The following is a 20,396-nucleotide window of genomic DNA, read 5'->3' as shown; positions in this document are numbered from 1 at the left end:
AATTCACTTTCTTCCTAACACTGTGAAAATCCTGGTTAAACTGTCAGCTTTCTATCTGAAACACACAGAAACAACCAGTTACCTTGGTCTGATTCCACTTCCAGGCTTTCATCATCTGGGATTTTGGTAAAAAGCTGCTTTTGTTAATGTGTAATGCCTCATAGTAACCGGTTACACTTTTACTACAAAGGGGTGTTTTATTTTCCCGAGGGATGAATAGTAATCAAGGATCAGCTGGTAGTGCCAAGTGCCCTGATAACACAATTGGCTGCATACAGCTTTGTTAGGCCTCTTCCTGCACTGGCTGGCTTGGGGAGACTTTAAGAGAAGATGTTGGAAGAGCTGTTCTTTACCTACTTGCCTGTTGGGGAGCTGAATTTTGGGATCACTTTGTCTGCTGGGTGAGGAGGTAGGAGCTGGCTTAGGGGCACATGAAGCCCTTACTGGTTAAGGACAGTGAGGGGCAGCTGGGAGAGGGGATGGATGGAGAAAATGCTTGAAAACAAGCATGTGAATTAGAAAAATTACCCCAGAATTCATCACTGAATGATTTTTGTGGAAATGGGTGGGGGTTGATGGAGTTGGAAGGAGACAGGAAATGAGAATACTGATTCTATTGAGAACAGGGGCTGATTTGTGTTATTTTGATGCTGACTTAGGTGAGCTGAAGGAGGGCTGCAGTCACCCTGGCCCTGTGCTAGGAAGTGTCTCATTGCTAAGCACAAAGTGGAGTCTGGCTTTGAACTCATTAACCCCATCAGCACTGGAATAGCAAGTGTGTTTCTGGAGCTTGACTTTCAGACACTTGAGGCACGTATAAAGCAGCAGAGATTACTTCAATACCAAAAAAGGTAAGAAATAGATCTTCTTCTTCAGATTTTTTCAGAAATTTAGGGTCCAGTAATGGTATCAAGAGACAGGAGCAGAATTCTGCCTCTTTTCTCAATGAGAAGAGGAGAAGTTGGGGGAATAAATATCTGAAAAGTGGGGAGGAAAATAAATTGGTAGAAAGCATGTGTGAAAAATTTCCTTTCTTCTGTCTGCTTATTGTTTATTTCTAAACTCCACAAGAAAAACAATGAGATGGAGAAGAAGGAAAACCCACAGTGACAAAAACAGGAAGAGCATCTTGGAGATGGATTTGCACAAAGTCAGTTCTATTAGGATGTGACTTAGCCCGATTTTCTGCGAATACTCAATATCCTTAGTAAGTGCCCTGTATTATAAGTGCCCCTTTTAAGCTGGATTTGTCCTGCTGGATTATCTTGGGAGGAAGGGTCACAGCCACACAAGGTGAGCCCAAGCTGTGCAGACTACTTTGAGACTTCTAATTTAAAAATAGGATATAGAAGTAAAGTTCTGTGTTAGCTCCAAAATTCCACTGTTCCATCCATGAAGGCAATACCCCCCCTCATAACTTTAATAGTAGAGAATGTGTGGAAGGAAAATAATGGTGGTTGTGACTTGCTGAGCCCTCCCAGTTGTAACACACTTGTCCTAAGTGAGGGCTGGAAACAAAACTCCCATCATAACCTCAGGTTTTTAATCTCTGCAGAACATAATGAACTATTTTGAAAGGGTGATTGGAGGGTTAAGCCAGGAAGGACTAACTGTTAGTGTAATAACATCTATATTAAAAATAAAAAAAACCCCAACCAACCAACACAGATGTAACGTATTATATAATCTCTGTTAAACTTGCTCTGGGAAACCCTCCAAGAGCCAGTGTCAGTCTCCATTTTGTACAAGTCTGTACATAACCTTTGTAAGAATTTCTGTGAAGTTGGGTGGGGAAACAGAGAAACACAAAGTTAGAACAGAATGTAGCCTGGCCAAAGCCTTTCTGCAGCAGCGCATTCGGAGCAGGGATGGAGCGAGGTTTGCTCCTTCCTGGGCCTTCCCACCAAGGCACCCCCTCAGCACTGCTGCTGTCAGCCTCTGTTAGTTGCTTACAGATACAGCAATTAATTTAATGACTGCTAATAATTAATGTGTATGATAAGATATGGGCAATGCCACAGGGCTGTTTTTTTTCCAAGGGCTCGGTCACTGCCTGTCTCACCATAGATGGTGTTCACTTGCCTCCCAGCAGAGAAAAACTCGGAGCAAAGTGCTCTCAAGCATGGTGTTTGGATCCAGGGGGAAAGCTACTGGGAACAGAGGAATTATAGTGATAAATCTTCTTGTGAAATGTGAAAGAAGATTTTTATGCTTTTCTGACAGAACATCAGTCTGACTGTATCGATTTACTCCTGCTGAGCTCTTGTCAACTTCTTGCCACCTTGTCACTATCTTTCCACCTTCCTCCTTCCCTGGATCTGCTATCCTATTCAGCTCTTCTTGTGATACCTTTGGAGGTCGTCTCTCTTAACACAGGCGTTGTTGTGCTGCTTCCTTCCCATTCCCTGCCAGGAAGGATTGTTTTCCTCTACACAATTCAGCAGAGCAGCCACTGGTGCTGAAAATGTTGATGATGTGGAGGTGATTTGGAGCATGGCAAGTTTCCTCAAACAAACAAGTAATGCCGTTACATTCATGGGCTTTGGCTGAGCTGTCCTGCCATGAAATACACTGAGAAAATGTTTTTTTTCCAGGCTTTTTTAATTTTAGTCTGAAACCTAAGTTTAAAACAGAGCCGATGGACCAGCTGTCTCCTGTCTAAGCTACTTTTAACAGGAACAGTAGAGCTGGTTTAGCTGCTCCTCAAGGAGCAAACAGGGAATAATTCCACTTTTACTACAACTCTCATGCTAACTTTGCATCTTTATAAACACAAATTAGGATACATATGGGTATCCTAATACCTAACAGCATGTGGAAAGCGGGATGTGATTTAGAAAATGCATTTCTTGGAAGTTCTCAGCATCTCAGCTTGGTTTTCCTGTGGTGGTTCTTCTTTTCAACCTCTCTTTTCTTTGCCCAGGGAGGTCTGACAGTAGGAATTGTCCCTTCCTGCCTTAGAAAGAACTCAGAGCAAATGATACTTTGTCTTCCTAAGAAGCTGAGCACTTTTACTCTATAACAATTGGCACCCTGGAAAATTAAGTCTGCAGGAGCTAATGAGTCTACAGGAGTGTTTGTAATTGACTCAAAGTTGTTGTTTTTTCATGTGGCAAGTTTAAAAAAAAAAATCAGCAGATGGTTTTGAAAGGTAATTCTTGACATCAGTCCAGCTCCAAAAATGTTGTTTTCCATTTACTTCCCATGTTTCACACTGTTGGTGTGTGATGAAATATGAGTAGTGCTACTGCTGAGCTCTTGCAGGCTTGTGGTGAGAGATCTTTTCCATGTCTTTTCAACCATAAAAGAGTAAAAAGAAGGTGTGGTGTTGGTTTGTTTGTTTTTTCCCCTGTACTATACCTGCAGCAAAGACTCTGAATATGGTAAAATATATCTGGATCTTGGGTGCATAAAGGTTTAAGTTTTCTGGAAATGGGATATTTGGAGGAGAAATAGAGAAGTCATGTTGGTTTGCTGAGAGAACAGAGTAGTGTGTAAGTTCTAACAGATTGATGTTTAGGTTTTGATAATTGCCTTCTGCAGAGCTGAAATCCAGCCAAGTGGTGACAGCTATTTCACTACTCTGAGAGGTGTGGACATAAATAATACCTGAGCAGTTGACCTCAATATCTGCTGGAGCTGAAGATGATCTTTCTTGAATGCTCTGAGGTCTCTGTCTGGCCTTCAATGTAGAAAAGACTAGAAGCCACTAGGGAATTGTTGTCAAGGATTTTTATTTTTTTTCTTTTATTTAATAAACAGGATGGGGAATTGCTGCAAACACTGAGTTCAGCTAGGCAATGATGACCACAGTTCTAAGCTAATATAAAACGTGTTTTCTGTTTTTCAACTGGGCACACGTGGCATTCTTATCTTTATTCAGGTGCTTCTTTTATGCTGGATTATACTGCTGAAAATCTATGGAACAATTACTGTAGGCAACAGTGCAATCCTTCCCTTGGGAATGCTGCTGCTCCAAGAAATGTCACCTTGAAGCAGCATCACTGCAGTGTTCTGGAAGGTCAATGGGCAGGCTAATTTAGGAGGAAATTCCATTTTCTGCATAAATTTCAAAACTACTGAACTTGGGAGGCAATAGAGACAGGATCCTGAGTAGGCTTTGAGATACTTTAAGCAAGGTGTGTTTCACAATAGATGTGCTCTTTGTACATGGGGATTCTTTGGCTCCTCAAGGACAGCATGTTTAATTGATCAGGGAAAGAAACAAGAATCACAGGAGTGGTTTCAAAGCAGAGAGTCATGGAGGGAGTCTAAAAGAAAGACCACCCCCCAGCACACACAAACACACAGTTTCTGGTGTCACAACCTCCCTGTGTTGAGTGTGTGTCTGTACATGTCCTCCTGGGTGGGAGCCAGCAGGAGAGGCAATGCAAGCTTTCCCCATGGCTTGTGTGGAACTGGAGCAGCCTGTCTCCCACCCCGATGGAAATGAGGTGGGTTTTCATCAGCAACGTGACAGTATGTGCAGGGGCATGTGTGTTTTCTGTTCTTCACTGTCAAGGGTTTTCCCAGTCCTTTTTGGTGGGAGAAATCTGACCTTTTCAACCCAAAGGCTCCTGAGGGATAATATTTTTTACACTGTCTCCAAAATACCAAAGTCTCCTGACTTCCTCAGTCTCAGAGGGAACCAAGGTTAACTTTGATTTCCTCAGCAACAGAATCTGGCCCTTAACACTGAATATTCCTTGGCAGGTCATTGTTACTACGGAGCTAAATTCCAAGATGTGCCTGACAAGCTCTTCTAGAGCACAACAAACCAGGTCAAACATGCAGGAGGGGGTGTCTTGGCACTTTATATTTGAATTGCCAACTGCAGCATCTGTCAGAGAAGTAAATCCCAGAGAATGGGAAAAGGATGAAAAAATAGAGGTGAATAGCAAATTGTATTTTATCATTTTTTTGTTGGGATGTGGCAAAGTGTGCTCTCTTGTAGATTTGTGGTAAGAGACTTATCTTTTCAGCCATAAAAGAGTAAAAGAAAGGTGTGGGGCTGTTTATTTGGTTTTTCCCCTGAGAAGTTAAAATCTGTAAATATTGAAGTGGATGATGCTGCAGCCAGAAATCCATGTGACTCCTGTGGCATGTTCCTTTTCCTGTAGCCAGTTTCTGGTGGGAAAGCAGTGACAACTTCTGAGTTATCTGAGAACTGGCTCTAGATGAATGCTTTCTTAGCGCTGTTTGGTACCACACAAGTGTATGAAGGCTCAGAGGAAGAAGTTGCCATGAAAAAGAAACTGCCTGTTGCAAACTTCTCTTCAAGAGATCCATGTAAAAACTTTGCCCCTGTTTGCATTTGCCTGTTAAAATCCCACTGAAATGCCTTTTGATGGTAAAGCAGAACTAGGAACGTGACACGGACGTGGAGCTACTGCTTCCCCACAGAAGCTGCTGCAGCCATGGAGGGAGCCTAAACTTTGGCTGTTGACACACTGCTCTCGAGAGCGACAAGAGAGATTGTGTTCATTAGGCCAACCCCATCATTCTTGCTAAAAGCAGGCTCAGGTTTCCATGTATATTTTCAAATCAAATTAGAAACGCTGCTCCCAAGACCTCCTTCAGCTGACAGTGACGGATTGCACAACCTGATAAACAGGAGGCGTTCCTGGAGCTGCGCGAACACCCGAGTCGCCACAAGTGTTTAGATAATAAAAACATGCACAGAGCCATGTATTTAAATTAGCAGAAAGCTTCTCCTCTTCCTCCACTCCTGGGGAGTGGCCACTTCTCCAGCAGAAATGGGAAAGGTTTGTGTCTGTGCAAGGAATTGTGGCTCAGTGGATTGGAAAAGGCAGTTTGCTCAGTGCTAGGACACGAGACAAGGACTTGCAGATAATCTATGGTGGATGACAGTAAGTTATTATTGGTGTTCAGCAATAATGACAATTTTCCTTTTTCACAAAGCTGTTTATACAAGCAAACAAGAAGTCATATTAGCTAAAATAGTTAACAGTTAATACAAAATAAGGAAGATATAGTTGGTCACTTAGCAGAATATCTTGTACATATGTCAGCAACCTGTGTAGCAGCTACACATGAAGGCTACAGAGGCAGTTCTCCAAGGAAGATAAAACTTGATCAGCAAACAATAACTCTGGATACTTGAAGGAGAGGTGTAAAGGTATGAGTTGCCTGCATGTCAAAGGGGTGGTGGAAAATGAAGAGACTTGCTGTGGCCTACCCTTAGGAGGGTGAAGTTTTGTCTGTGGTTACCCAAGGAAAATACTGGTTTCTTTGATACAATGCAGGAGATGGGGAAGGGAAAGAGTGTTGTCAGACTCTCAGCCTATTTTACAGACATTGGCATTTTCTTTCTGTATAATTTGTGCTGAATTTGGGCACAGACCAAACCCCTCTCTCTGCAGCGTTTCCCCCGGTGCTTTGATTCCACATTCAAATGTTCATGAGGCAGGTTCACTTCGAGGTTCGTCCCTTTGTTCTTGGAGGTTTGCCTGGCTGCCGCCTTTTACTGTCTCCTCTGCCTCTAAGAAAAACTGATGTTATCTCCTGAAGTGAAAACTCCAGGTTCTGTTTGTAACTGAGGATTTCCTGTGTGCCTTTCCCCAGCTCGAAGTGACGGCAAGAGGCAGCGGCGCACGGGCTGCGCGTCTTCAGAGAGCTTTGAGAGCAGCCCCTACACCGGAGCTGAAGAAATCCCCAGCCACCCGTGCCTTTGATCTCAGATAAAGGTCAACCTGTCTGGTAGAAAGTGTGATGGGAAACGCTACCACATCAGCCTTCGCTTTCTCTTCCTTACCCTGAAGTGATTCACTGTACGTGTCAGGGTACGCCTTCACCGTGGCACCCGTGGTGTTTGGCTCTTGCGAGCAGCTTTATTCATCTCACGCACCAGCTAAAGCCAGGGCCAGCAAGGTTTCATGAGAGCTGCTGAGAAACTGCCCATGGCACTTGTTATTACAGCAGTGTTCCATAGCTATTGTTGGATTTTGTTGGTTTGTTGGAGACTTTTTGAATTATAGAGTGGTTTAGATTGGAAAAAATCCTTTAAGGTCATTGAGTCCAGCCGTCAACCCAGCATTGCCAAGTCACCTTTAGACCAGTCCCTAAGTGCCACATCTACACACACATCTTTTAAATCCTTCCAGGGCTGGTGACTCAGCCAGCTCCCTGGGCAGCCTGTTCCAGTGCCTTCAGTGAAGAAATTTTTCCTGGTACCCAATCTGAATCTCCACTGGTGGAACTTGAGGCCATTTCCTCTTGCCTTGTAGTATATATAGGCCTAGTGGTGTGTTAAAAAGTTAGTTATGCTGGTCTTGTCCCAACAAGCACTGGGAGTTTCTGAGACTGTTCAAGCACTGACAGCTACAAAGTTCCACCTGACACAAACTCAAAGTTGCTGACACACAAAGCTTTGGGGAGCTGCAGGTTCCAGTTGGTTCTCCTAACACCACCTCTGCAAGATCATCGCTGGTGGGGGAAGTACCTGACTTCCAAATGCTACAGGTAAGACTGGCACAACAATTTGGTTCATAATTTCGTTATAAATGCTGATGGGAGGGGGGGTTTAGTTGCCTTTGAATTCCTCTGTAACCTTAGATAGGTTATTGCAGCTGTGATGATTGGTTATGAAGTGACAAGGAACTTGCAAAAAGGGAAAAACTTTCTCTGCTGAGTCTCCTCAAAGCCCTGTTGGCTTTGTGGCTGGGCCTGAGTGTGTGTCCTCCTTCTGGACTGGGATCTGTGTCTTAGCCAGGGCTAAGAGATGCTGCTTAGGGAGAGACAGAATAATATTCCCAGGTGGGATGCACCGTGGAAATAGCTGTTACTGACAGTGGGAGGATCACAGTTTATCCAGTGCATCTTTAAAAAGGTCAGTTAAGCCACCTAGAGATAAAAGTTACTTTAAGGTGTGGATTAGAAAGAAAACCAAATAAAAAAGCTGAGGATGGATTGTGCTTTCATTCTGTCCAACACACCTTTTGGTACTCAGGCTGCCATGAGGGAGAAGCAGCATCTGCAGAAGGTGGGGATGGATTATCTCCAGTAATCTCAGATCCTCAAAGTGAAAGTGGAAACAGGGATTGGGTCACTACTCTTGGCCATCACTCAGTCTCTTGAACCCCATTCTGGCATGTTTTTCTGAAGGATTTGCATCAGGCATAGAGGACTGGTCTCTACTGACTCGATGTCAGCTGGGCCACCTCTAGAGGATGGTTTGGAGATAGAAAAGAACTTGGTTGCATCAGATTCCTGCCTGTGCATCAATCTTCAAATTAAGGCTGTGCCAGGATGTAGCCATAAATGCCAGTTCATTCTCCAGAATGTAGCTCTCATTTTTCTAATCAGAACTTCTCACTGCTATAATTTCCAGGGATAATCCAGTGAGATGGACTTGTGTGAGGTGCAGGAATGTTTGCTTGAGCCTATGGAGAGCCTTTGGATATTGCTGGAGGGTTTTCCCTTCTTTCAGTGAAGTATTAATTCAGGTGCCAGGTGATAGTGAACACCTGCCAGTACTCTTGGTTATTTGACTGACCCATTTAAGCCCAGTATTATGTTTCTAAAATCAAGCTCTTACACTTGGCATGGTTTTGGTTTTTTAAGGTGATGCTGGCTTTAGAGATGTGAAAAGAGAGGTGTTGAGGTGTTTTTATGGTAATATCCTAGGAAAAGTGCATATGGACTTCTGTGAGAAGACAGCCCTGCTACCTCCAAAGGCTCTAAGATTAACTTGCACCACCACTAAGACTGCTCTGTAGGAGTAATTGTTTTTTGAGGTTTTTTTCATTTTCTTAGCCATTTTGGTTCTTCAGTTGGATTTTTTGTTTGTTTGGACTCTTTATAGGTTCCAAAGTTTTCAGATGGATTTCACTGAAAATGGTCTTGTACTTTGTGCTCGAGGTGTGCACGAGGTGTGCCTGCTTTTGGTGAACAACCGCATTTTCTAAACCCCACAGCAGTATTAATGCTGATTTGGAATGCTTTTATTCCACACCAAGGATTTCTGTGCCATTGTTTGTCCTTTGAGCCTCTGTCACTGGAGAATGGTATTAATGGTCTGTATCAGCAATCTGTTCATTACAAACTCAGAAGTATCACAAGTCATACTATCACTAGTACTAGATTCTAGTATTCAGTGTAGAACCTCTAATGTGCACACATTTGATTTCATAGAGAAACGGGTGGTTCAGGTAAAGGTTGTGCATAATGATGAAAATTTCAGAAATGCAGTTTAGGTGATTTCTTTCTGAGCTTAGTGAAGTTTAATGAAAAACAATGGTGCTACATCCATGAGGGTGAGCTGGGTGCACAGACTGTCACCAAGTACCACCTCTGTGGTACAATCCTGTTTGGAGGGATTGTTTGCTTTTGGATGAATGTTCCTGCAAAACAGCTCCACATATCCTTAGCACATACTTCTTTTCTTTGGGGTAAAAGGTAGGAGAATGTTGTTTTGGTTTGTTTTGTGAAAGATTGTTAATATGATAGATAGATAGTATGCTTCAGATAAACTTAAGGCTGAGTGGTGTTTAGCCAAATCTCAACTACTCCAATACTTTACATGTTGTTATGAAATAATTCTCAGAATTTGGATGTGCTTTACATCACTTTCCCATGTTCTTTTGGTGGCCTGTTAAAATATTCCACTCACAGAAAAACCAAACCAAACCCCCAAAAATCTTACATCAAAGATAATATCTGGCCATAAAACTACAGGTTTGGAAAGCATCTCTGCATCTCTGGCACCATGGCAGAGATGCAGTGGTGAGCTTTGGACAGGACCTTGCCGAGGCAGGGCTGGAAAGGCAGGAGAGAGTCAGCCGGGTCAATAACCCGTATCGTCTCTGGTGCTGCAGTGCCAGCCGTAAAACAGTGGGAAGAAGCTTCCTATCTTCCTATCTCATGGCAGGATGACAAGAGGGAATGCTTCTCTCGGGTCCTCAGCTGCTCCTGCAATAGATTGAAAGAAGCAGAAGATAACTCGTGAATATAAACGAAGGGCTGTTCCACCTGGCTTGAAGGGCGCTGACGGTAAAACACAGACTAGAATCTCTCTGTAACGCTGTCGGAGGAGCGTGGCAGAACTTCAGCCCTGCAGCAGAGCCCAGTGCCCGGCGGTCGGGGGCAGTGTGTGGGACCGGCCAGCTCTGAGCTCCGCCGGGCCGAGACCCCGGGGCGCTCCCTCTGCCGGTGGGGCCACGGGGCCGAGAGGAGCCGCAGCTCCGGGACAGCGCGGGGCCGGGGCCGGAGAGGGGCAGGTCCTGCCTCCCTCCTTCCCTCCCTCCCTCCCTCCTTCCTTCCTTCCCTCCCTCCCTCCTTCCTTCCTTCCTTCCTTCCTTCCCTGGCGGCCCGCGGGAGCGGCGGTGCCCGCGCGGGAGCGGCTCCCGGCGGGAGGGCGGGGAATCCACGCCGGGATTTCGGAGGCACACTGACATCAGGGGGGCGCGGCCGGCGGCGGGCGGGGGCTGCGCGCTGAAAGGCGGCGAGGCGCGGCCCGAGTCACTCCGGAACGGCGGCGGGGCAGCGCGGACCGGCTGCCGGCACTGCCCGGGCTGGATCCGCGCCGCCAATGTGCCGCGGGAGGCGGGCGCTCACCCCGGCCCTAGGTAAGCCCGGGCGGCGCTCGCCGCTCCGCACACCCCCCTCCCGCCGGGTCAGGTGCGGGCGGGCGGCCGGGGCTCCCCGCGCCGCGCTGGGGGCGGCCGCGCTGCGAGGCGTGCGGGAGGTGCGGGCGAGCCGCGCTCGCTGCTCCGCGGGGCAGCGGGCGGGAGAGCCGGGGCTCGGCTCCCCGGGCCGGCAGCGCTGAGCTGGGCGCGATTCGCTGCTCACGGAGAAGCTCCGGGCCGGTACTCGTCCGTCCCCGCCCGACGCGGGGTCTCCGGCGCGTCGGAGCTTTGCGCGACCCTGTCGAGCCTGCGGAGACCTCGGTGCCAGACTGCGGCTTGCGGAGCCGCCTCTCCCCGCAGCGTCCTGCCCCTGCCCCGAGCCTGTCACTCGGCCCCCGGCAGCGACAGCCAGCACATGGCTGTGTGCAGGGAGCTCGCAGGGCCATTGCATTGCGCTGCTTCTGGCTTCGTTCGCAGTTCGCTGAGCTCTGCCTGGAGAGCCAGAGCCGCTTCGTGACCGCTTTAGAAAGAAAATAAATCGAAGCGAAAAAGCAATCAAAAAAAAAGCCAACCAAATCTTTCGCACCAGAGGTGGTGGTTGCACTTTGCCAGACGGGACTTGCGGCAAGGACCATGCGGTGAAGCCGAGCGCCGGAGCGGGACCGCAGCCCTGCACTCTGCGATCGCAAAGGGAAATAAACAGCCGGAGCAGGAGCCGCGCACCCGCCGCCTCTTCCCCGAGACCTGCATCGCAACAGCCCCGCTGCCTGCCGCAGCCTGCAGCCGCCTGAGGCTCGATCCAGAAGCTCCGCTTTGCAGGAAGGGCTGGATTTGCTCCCCGTTGCCTCCGGACCGAGAGAGCTGCGGCCGAATGAGAGAGCCCCTTCCCCGGGCGGCCCGGGCTGCTGCATGCTGACCCCCGGGAGAGGGGAGCTGCGGTGGGCAGCAGAGCGGGGCTTTTCTCCGCTGGCCCAGTAGGACGTGGAGATCGGCGAGCGAGGGCTGTGCGGGGACGAGGAGCGCAGCCCGCCGGCCTTCCCCGCCCCGGGGGCCGGCAGAGCGAGGAGCCGGGGCCCCGCCGCCCCCCGCCCGCTGGATTTGCCGTTCCCGGTGGCTCCCTGCGCATCAGTAAGTTGGGACCCGCCGTGCGCTCACACCGGGGCCGGCGCTGCCGCAGCGAGCAGGTGCCGCGGGGCGCTGCGGCGCCCGCCCGGCGAGGGGCGGCCCCGACCACCCTCCCACCGTCCCCCTCCCGGAACGGAGGCACCGGGCTGCTGCGGGAAGGCTTGCTGGGAACAGGGGCCGGCTGCGAATGAGCAGAACGTCAGAAACACCCCCCGAACGCTTCTCGCAGGTGGGGGCCGGAGGGGCTGAGGCGGGGGGTGCTGAGCCGCATCGCGGGGAACCCCCGGCGTTGAGCGGCCGCTCGGCTGCCGCTTTAAGCGCCAGGTAATCCGCCCTCCCGAGGCTGCGCCGGGCTAAGATCTGCCTTCCCTTGTGGAAGAGAGAGAGAGAGAGAGAGAGAAGGAGGGAGAAAAAAAAAAAAGCCTATGTTTTCATTCATAACTTTTTTTTCTTCCCCTTTTCCCCTCCTCTTCCTTCCTCCCCGTCAGCGCCGTGATCCGCTCCGCTCCGCTCGGGGCGCAGAGGGCGCCGCGCCGCCGCCGCCCGCCCGGGGCTGCGGGGAGCGGGCGGGACGCGGGGGGGCTGGCGGCGTGTCCGAGCGAGTGTGGAGAAGGGGAGGGAAGCGGGATTCCACCCCCGAGGTGCGGGGAGGGAGCGCAGCCCCGGGTGCAGAACCGTGAGGTTCTCTCTCTCGCCGCCTGCGCCGTGCGTTATTTTATTATTTTGTTTTACTCATTTTTATTTTACTGTCCGTGGTGGGGGAAGCAGTTTACGAGCGATGTGCTCGGGGGTGGAGGTGGCTGGTTCAGCTCTCGCCCCGGTCTGCAGCTGGGCTTGTCAGTCTGCGCCGCGTTGATGTTGCGCTTTCCCCCCAGAGATGGCACTGGATGTCTTTCGCATTTTCTTGGGATATTGTTTTTCATCCCCTAGGGAGCCCAGCTCCTGGCTGGTACAGCTGTAAATCTTTCCCTTTTCGCATTCATTCACCCTTGGTCCGTTGTGGATTTGTATTCAGTGCTCGTGAAGAAGGCGGCTTGTTGTGTAGGAGCAAATTCTCTGCTGGAGGGTGGTGAGGCACTGGCACAGGAAAACGTGAACGCCCCATCCCTGGAAGTGTCCAAGGCCAGGTCGGATGGAGCTCTGAACCACCTGGTCTAGTGAAAGGTGTCCCTGCCCATGGCCAGGGGCTTTGGGACTGCACAAGTCTCTTAGGTCCCTTCCAACCGAGCCGTGATTCTGTTCTGTGAATTAGAAATGAGAGTGTTTGGTTTTCTGTTTAATCTGGTGACCACAAAGCCCACACAGGTGATGTTAGATGTAAAATGAAATCTTTGGTTACTGGATGAGGACAAAGACTTTGTGTCATGGCAGAAGCTGTCAGTTTCTGCCCATGGTGACTGCCTGCCAGAGGAAACCTTTCCTCTTCTTGTTCTTTCTGTGCTTCCACACCACTGCACCTTTTTCTCTCTGGAATGGAGAACAGCTCCGTTCTGGCTGTGCTCTGGGTAGGCGAGACACTTTCTTAGGATTATTGGATGAGTTTTTGAAACGCTTGATAGCGCTTACCTTTCCCTGCTCTCAGGTAAACAGGGCATCCTGGGGGGGAGTGAAAAGGTACTTTTTCTTTGGCTTGACAGTAAAGCAAAGCAGATTGTTGTCCTATTTCCCTACATAAATGAGGCACTTGGTTACATTTTCGTGTAGGTGCAGAACTGTCACTGCAGTTTTCTCAGTCAGTGTTGCAATCTTCATGTCTCTAGCTAGGCGGGATGGAAATGTTTAACATCCCTACTATTCCCTTACTATTTATAAAAGATAGATGAGCAGATATTCTGTTTATTTGAGAAGCTTTTGGTCTTGTGAAAATGGATTTGTTCTTTGTGTTCTGAGGTTGTTGTTGAGGGGTTTTTATCTGCTCTTATTCTCATGAATCCTCAGGTGCTTTTTGTTTGACACCTAGTTCATCTAAGCCTTTTCTACCCCATTTTTCTTTCACACTCCAGCCTGTGGTCAGGAAATATTTGAAAGCAGGTTGTTTGCACCCTTGTTTTAATTTTATAAAGGAGCATATTAGATGTGTAGGCTGAGTTGCTTTCTCACAGAAAATGTCTTGGCCACTTGACAGCACTTTGTTCAGGACTCTGTAATGCACATACGTCACTTTAAGAGGGAGACTTTCCAAATGCACTAGGAAGCAAATCTGTGGAGCTTTCTGATGCTGCAGATTCAGGCAGCAGAGTGAGAACTCTGCTGGTTCCTCACTCTGCCATACGAAACATGAACGTGGTGGTGTTCTTGGCTCTTTCCAGCTCAGTGTCGGGGGCATTCGGAACTGCTGTTGCTAGAGATAGATGTTGAGTTCAGTAGCATGGGAGAGGCACTTCCCATGGCTTGCCAAGTCAGCATACAAGTTAATACTGGATTTTTAAACTTTGTAAAATTTTTTTTTAAAATGGCATGGGGTCTCCTTTGCATTCCTCATCTATGATGCCATACCCAGACTCTCCCCCATTACTGGACTTCGGCCAGATCCTCAGCACTGCTGTAATCCCGTGCTGAAAGTGATCAGTACCAGGTGGCTGGGGCAGTTTGGGCTTTGCCAGATCATTTCTGTTTTCAGAAAGTATCCCACGCTCCATCCCTCCGCTGCCCTTGATCTCCTGTGCGTGCGTATATGTACGCACACGGTGTTTATTTACGCCTTCTGTCTCCTTCCTCATTTCAGGATTTCAGATGCATGCCAGGTTCCCGCTGAATGCCAGCAGCAGAGATCCCTACAGATGGAGCCCCAAAGTCAGCATGGCAGCGGCGGCTCCCTGGTGGTGATTCAGCAGCCCTCCCTGGACAGCCGGCAGCGCTTGGACTATGACAGGGACAGCCAGCCCACCACCATCTTGTCACTGGACCAGATCAAGGCCATCAGGGGCAGCAACGAATACACCGAGGGGCCGTCGGTGGTGAAAAAGTCGGGTCCGCGGACGGCGCCGAGGCAGGAGAAGCATGAGAGGACTCACGAGATTATACCGATTAATGTGAATAACAACTACGAGCACAGGCCCGGCCACGCGGGGCACGTGGCGCATCAGCATAACGCCAGGGCTCCCGTCCTGAGCCGATCGACCAGCACGGGCAGCGCGGCCAGCTCCGGCAGCAACAGCAGCGCCTCCTCGGAGCAAGGGCTGCTGGGGCGCTCGCCGCCCTCCCGGCCGGGCTCCGGCCACAGATCAGACCGGACAATCCGGGCGCAGCCCAAGCAGTCGGCCCTGATCGTGGACGATCTGAAGGGGCCTTTGAAAGAGGACTTGACGCAGCACAAGTTCATCTGCGAGCAGTGCGGGAAGTGCAAGTGCGGGGAGTGCACGGCGCCGCGGGCCCTGCCCTCCTGCCTGGCCTGCAACCGGCAGTGCCTGTGCTCGGCCGAGAGCATGGTGGAGTACGGCACCTGCATGTGCCTGGTCAAAGGGATCTTCTACCACTGTTCCAACGACGATGAAGGGGACTCGTACGCGGATAATCCCTGCTCCTGCTCCCAGTCACACTGCTGTTCTAGGTACCTGTGCATGGGAGCCATGTCCTTGTTCCTGCCTTGCTTGCTCTGCTACCCTCCGGCCAAAGGATGCCTAAAACTCTGCCGGGGGTGCTACGACCGTGTCAATCGTCCGGGGTGCCGGTGCAAGAACTCCAACACGGTCTATTGTAAACTGGAGAGCTGCCCCTCCCGGGGTCAGGGCAAGCCCTCATGATTTTGGGAGGGAGGTTTACTTCCTCCAACTTCAGTTTTTCAGGTTGTAGCTGATTTTTTTTTTTTTTCCCCCCTCCCCCCATCTTTTCTTCTTCCCCCCTTCCTCTCCCAATTTGGGAGGACTGTTCCTTTCCTTTCTGTCTGCCCAACTTCAGACACATGAGTTCATCCCCTTGCATCTTTGCTCTCCTCCTCCTACTGATTTGGCTGAGTGTGGAGCGTTTCACGCAGTCGCTGCTGCTCTTTGGTAAGTGTGGACCTGGGATCTGCACCTGCCGCTCGCTGGGGCAGGGTCTTTGAGTTTGCAACTGAACCACTCCTGAAAGAGACAGTGAGGGCTCACTGGGCTCTTGAAGCTTCTTGCTCTGTGAATATTTTCCCAAAGATGTCTTTTTTGTTTGTTGTTTTTGTTTTTTTTTTTGTTCTCAGCAAGTTATGTTTTTTTTCTCCTTAACCTCCCGGGTGCCAAGGAAGAGTAACTTCCCTGAGTGAGCTGGATTGTGAAATAACTTTTTGTGTGTGTTCTTTCTGGAGAGGGATGTAAAATAAAGGCTTCACCAAATGAAAGGCCTGACTCTTCTATAAGCAGCCTGCTTCTTTTTGCATCTTTTTTTTTTTCCACCCCCCTCTCTTTTTGTCTTAACTTTTGGAGCATTCTCAGGTCTGAGAATTGCCCTGCCCTGTTTTTCTTCATTTTTTCTGTTTTACATTTTCAATGTAACTTCAGTTTTTGCTACACTGTGCAGATCTTCACATTGGAGACATTGTGGCTGCAACATACTCATATGTTTCTTTTGCTGTCCAGTCTTTGAAGGATATTGCTCACTCCACCCTCCTAATCCCGTTTTTATAGTCTGTCAGTATCAGTTGATATTAAAGTTGGTGGTGTTCATATATCCAAACAGCCTTCAGGTGTCATTGAGTCACCTAAACGTTCTTGAATCCTTCAAGTCTCTTGTGATCCTTTGGCTTAGTGAGTTTAGCTCTGCTCTGTACTTTATAATTTTATTCTGTCCCTCTTTTATTGCCTTAGCCACAAATTGTGGTCCTTTTTTGTATATTTTATGTATAAAACACAAAGTTGAATCCCAACTATTTTTAAGACAAAAGTCTGTTAAAACTTTTTTTATTGTAAAGAATATTTATTATGTGAATCTCTATTATTTTATGATATTTATTGCAAAAGACTTCGAAAATGTACTCATGTCTGAATATAACAAAATATCAATACTTAACGAAATAAGGATGACACGAAGAAAGTACATATGTTAACTATAATGCAGAAAATATATTAATTAATGAAAACGCCTCTGGAGTTCTTTTGTTACAATGACAGGTTGTGAGCTACGTGTGTGTATTGCTGGGCTGTTCCTCCTTCAGGTCTGTCAGGTGGCAAACAACCTCCTGTTGGTACTTCAAAGCCACTAGTCTGTGCTCTAGTTTAGTTTACCTAATCTTAAGTTTAAGCCAACTATATATCAAATAAGGGATATTTAATACAATTGAATCTGTGTTGTGCTTAACAGTGCCAAGAAATGGAGGCTCTATTTATTTACCAAAGAGTTTGGAAATACAGTTGTGGAGGAGGAAACCACAACTTCCAAGTTGTTTCTTTGTTGGTTTTTTTTTTTTTTATTTTTTGTTTTTTCTTAAGGAATACCACATTAACATGCAAAGCCATTTAAAATTTTCCTATATGGAACTTCCTGTCTGGTTAAATTGTGCAGCAGCTGAAGAAATGAATCTTCCCAGCTGGATTTTAAATAAAAAACCTGGAGGCAGGATGAAAAACAGTGATTGTGTTGCTGTAGTTTGGTAGCTTTGAAATCTGGGAATGTGTGTGCACGCCTGGGCCCACGTCTGTGACTTATTTGGTTGTTTTCCCATACGTTTTCCAATGTCAACTGAATCTTCTGTCTTTAAATTAAAGGCTCTTAAGGGTGACCTAAGTGTCACAGCTACTTGTGGCCATTTAACACACATTCCACAGAAAAAGCTTTTCATTAAGAGTGAATGGGGAGACCTCATTCTTTTCCTCATGTGGGTCAAGGTTACATCACAATTCTCCTGAACTTTAAAAGTTTTAAATGGATGCAGTTTCACATGGTGTTCAGAGTAAGTGGTTCTAGAGAAGCTCCACTTCAGAACAGAGCGATGACTTGACAAATGTGTCATATCTTGCTCTTTTTTTAAATCCTGCTGCTTTGAGTTGCCATATTCAAGCTGCTCTGACTCCCAGCACGGTGATGATTTGTAGTTAATTCCATGCCAGCTGATGCAGTGTCACCCAACGGAGCTGACTGAAAAGCTGCTCTTTTATTAAGCAGCACAGATGACCCCTGAGAGGCACAAAGTGAAATCATCATCTGAGTGCGTCTGGGAACGCTTTGCAGGATGCGGCTGGTGCTGCTCCTCTGTGTGACACAAATGACGGGCTGGGGGGGGCTTGTGGGGCAGCACCGGATGCACACGGATTCTGCTGTCCAAGATTTCCCGAGAGGAAGCAAAGCCAGGAGAGGAATGTTCCCGAGGAACAGGGACTTGCACTCCTTCGCTATCACCGCGCGTCTCGAAGAGCGACAGCTGCAAGTGGCCCCGCGGACACAATGGAGGCCTTGTCCGGCGCTGGCCAGAGATGTCCACTGGTAACTGTGCGCTGACACCCGGGAACATGGAGCCAACTGCCTCCTCACAGCTGGATCACAGACAGCTCCTTGCTCGGGGCCTTTGCTCCAAGGGCGCTGCTTGTGCCTCCTCAAGGAAAACGTTGCCCTCTGTACCACTGTCTCTTTTTTATTCCAGCCAGGTGACTTATCTGGGGGCTTGGGTTGGTTCCTAGCAGAAGAGAAGAAATCCCAAAGGACCCACGTGTTCTCCATCCTTTAGTGATTGTCCTCCATCAGGAGCTGTGTCGTGGCACTATTTCAGATCTCTTTTTTAAAACAAAAGCTACGCTCTAGTTAATCATACTAGTGCTCCCTTTACTAACCAGATTTTGGGAATAATCTGAGGTTGCAGCTCCTCTGGAGAAAAAATTGATTTGGACCTACACAGCAAAGAGATGAAAACAGTTCCTTGCAGGTCTTACATGGTTTTCTAATTGCCAGGTAGAGCAGGTAGTGTTAGAAAAATGAGAACAATGTATTTTTCTCTTGGGTTAGATGCTGTATGCTTTGTATTTAACATCCAAATATATCTGAGCTCACTTCCTGGTACTCTGGAACGTCATTGCCACTATGCCATGGAAATGACTGGGGATTCATTCAGGCAGCTGGATTTTGTGGTGTAGAACCATGGAGGGTCACATGAGAGCACATGTCATTCTTTCCAGCTGAAAGAGAACGGAGCAAGCTGACAGCTGGGGGAAGTGAAGCTGTGAAGCCTCCACAGCCTGAAGAGACACAGGTTACTTTAAATATGGCCCAAGTGGTCTGCCACTGTGTCTGTTCCACTTTCCATCCATCCAAGGATGCTGTGTTCTGTTGGAAAGGGGTTTGCTGAGGGGATTTCCAGCAATTAGGGCACTGAAGTGCACATTTCAGTCCTTCAGCCCCAAATTTATCAGGGGCTGTTTGAGGTTACACCTCCGTATCTGCAGAGCGACAGACTGTCAGAGCCTGTTGCAACATAACAAGTGACTTTTTTTCCCTGATATTTCTGAGATCTTCTTTTGAGAAGCCAAGAGAACTCTGTGTGAAATGATGGTGTAATTAGGCAGTAAGTTCAGCTGACCTACTGACCTAATTGCATGGGTGGGTGTTGGATTTGGCTGAGGCTGCCATCTGGTTCCAACAGCAGAGGCCTCGGGCGTGTAAGGTCTGGGTTGAAGGAAAAAGAGAAGTCCAGAAAGTTGGAATTCTTGCTTTGCTTAGTGTCTCGAAACTCGTGATAAGAGATGAGTTTAGGAAACAGTAATTTAGCAATAAAACCAATGGGTAGATAAAGTTTCCATGTTCCATGCTGGAGGAATCCATGGCCAGGGTGAGAATTTGCCCTCAGAGTCAGGGTGTTTCTCCAAAGACAGCTCCATTACACCACTGCTGGGGTGGGTGAGGGTGTTTTCCAAGGGGGGATAATGCCTAACAAATGAAAAGTACTTGCTCTTGTTTATGGTTCCATATCAAAAAGACAGGTAGGAGAGGATTAGCTCCTCTGTCTGTGATAAAGCAAATCTGTTAAAAGGGATTAAAGGGGCTAGATGAAGTGTTTTAATGGACTTATATGAAGTAATAGAGTTTTGTCCTGGAGGAAAAATCTTCTTCAGGACTCACTGATAATTCTGCATTTTTTGTTCTGCTAAAATTGCCTCCAAATTCTAAGGAATCTGATTAATTGTTGGCTTTCTTCCAGCTGCAGCATTTGTGTCAGTCATATGGTGGTGCTTCAGAAAACCTGGAAATAAAATTCTGTTCTGCTCTCACACAGCTGGATTTACCAGCCTTCTTACACAGCACACGGGGCTGCACAGGTCTTGTTCTGATGACCCTGCATTTGGAGGGCAGTTTGCTTTTGGGGCAGCTCGTAATCATTTGTAGTTCTTCCCCGTGGCTGTGTTTCACCTTCCTCTGGCTGGTGGGAGGGGCCGAGGCATGGCTTCTCCCCTTGGCATTAGGTACCCAGCCATGGGGAGCCCGTGGTAAGGAGCTTTCTGCTCTGGAAGGATCTGCTCTGGAAGGATCTGCTCAAAAACCTCGTGATCTCCAGAGTGGTATTTACCCCTCAGTTTGTATTTGGGGTAAACGGATGCAGTGCAGTTGGTTTTCCCAGGAGCTGCCATTCCCACTCCTCCTGCAAAAGGTGTCTTGAGATACTGCCTCATTTACTGACCAATAAATACAAATTGGGGAAAGTTTCCCTGCAAACCACACATGGCTTGGCTTTTCAGTTTAAGTATGTACGGATGAGACACTAGTCTTAATGAATAACTTTTTATTTGAGCATCA

The 20,396-nt window shown here is 47.9% G+C and overlaps 1 protein-coding gene across 5 annotated transcripts; it reads left to right on the top strand.

Moving 5' to 3' along the window:
- The first annotated feature begins 279 nt into the window (after positions 1 to 279).
- On the top strand, positions 280 to 16,758 carry SPRY1 (sprouty RTK signaling antagonist 1). Of its 5 annotated transcripts, XM_088056299.1 has the most exons (4): positions 280 to 409; positions 660 to 851; positions 6,586 to 7,482; positions 14,437 to 16,758. In XM_088056299.1, the coding sequence occupies exon 4, from the start codon at positions 14,492 to 14,494 to the stop codon at positions 15,452 to 15,454; it is 963 nt and encodes a 320-aa protein (XP_087912425.1). In that variant the 5' UTR covers positions 280 to 409; positions 660 to 851; positions 6,586 to 7,482; positions 14,437 to 14,491; the 3' UTR covers positions 15,455 to 16,758. The 5 variants fall into 5 exon arrangements, with proteins under 5 accessions (XP_087912425.1, XP_087912424.1, XP_014115110.1 ...); XM_088056298.1 differs by lacking the exons at positions 280 to 409; positions 660 to 851 and adding an exon at positions 4,723 to 4,890; XM_014259635.2 differs by lacking the exons at positions 280 to 409; positions 660 to 851; positions 6,586 to 7,482 and adding an exon at positions 10,479 to 10,586.
- The last annotated feature ends 3,638 nt before the right edge of the window (positions 16,759 to 20,396 follow it).

Source organism: Pseudopodoces humilis, chromosome 6 (genome assembly GCF_049639895.1).
Source record: "Pseudopodoces humilis isolate 2021_Gansu_Grassland_sample_001 chromosome 6, ASM4963989v1, whole genome shotgun sequence".
NCBI lineage: Eukaryota > Metazoa > Chordata > Aves > Passeriformes > Paridae > Pseudopodoces > Pseudopodoces humilis.
The sequence above is the reverse complement of the archived record's forward strand: the minus strand, read 5'-3'. Positions and strand labels throughout refer to the sequence as shown.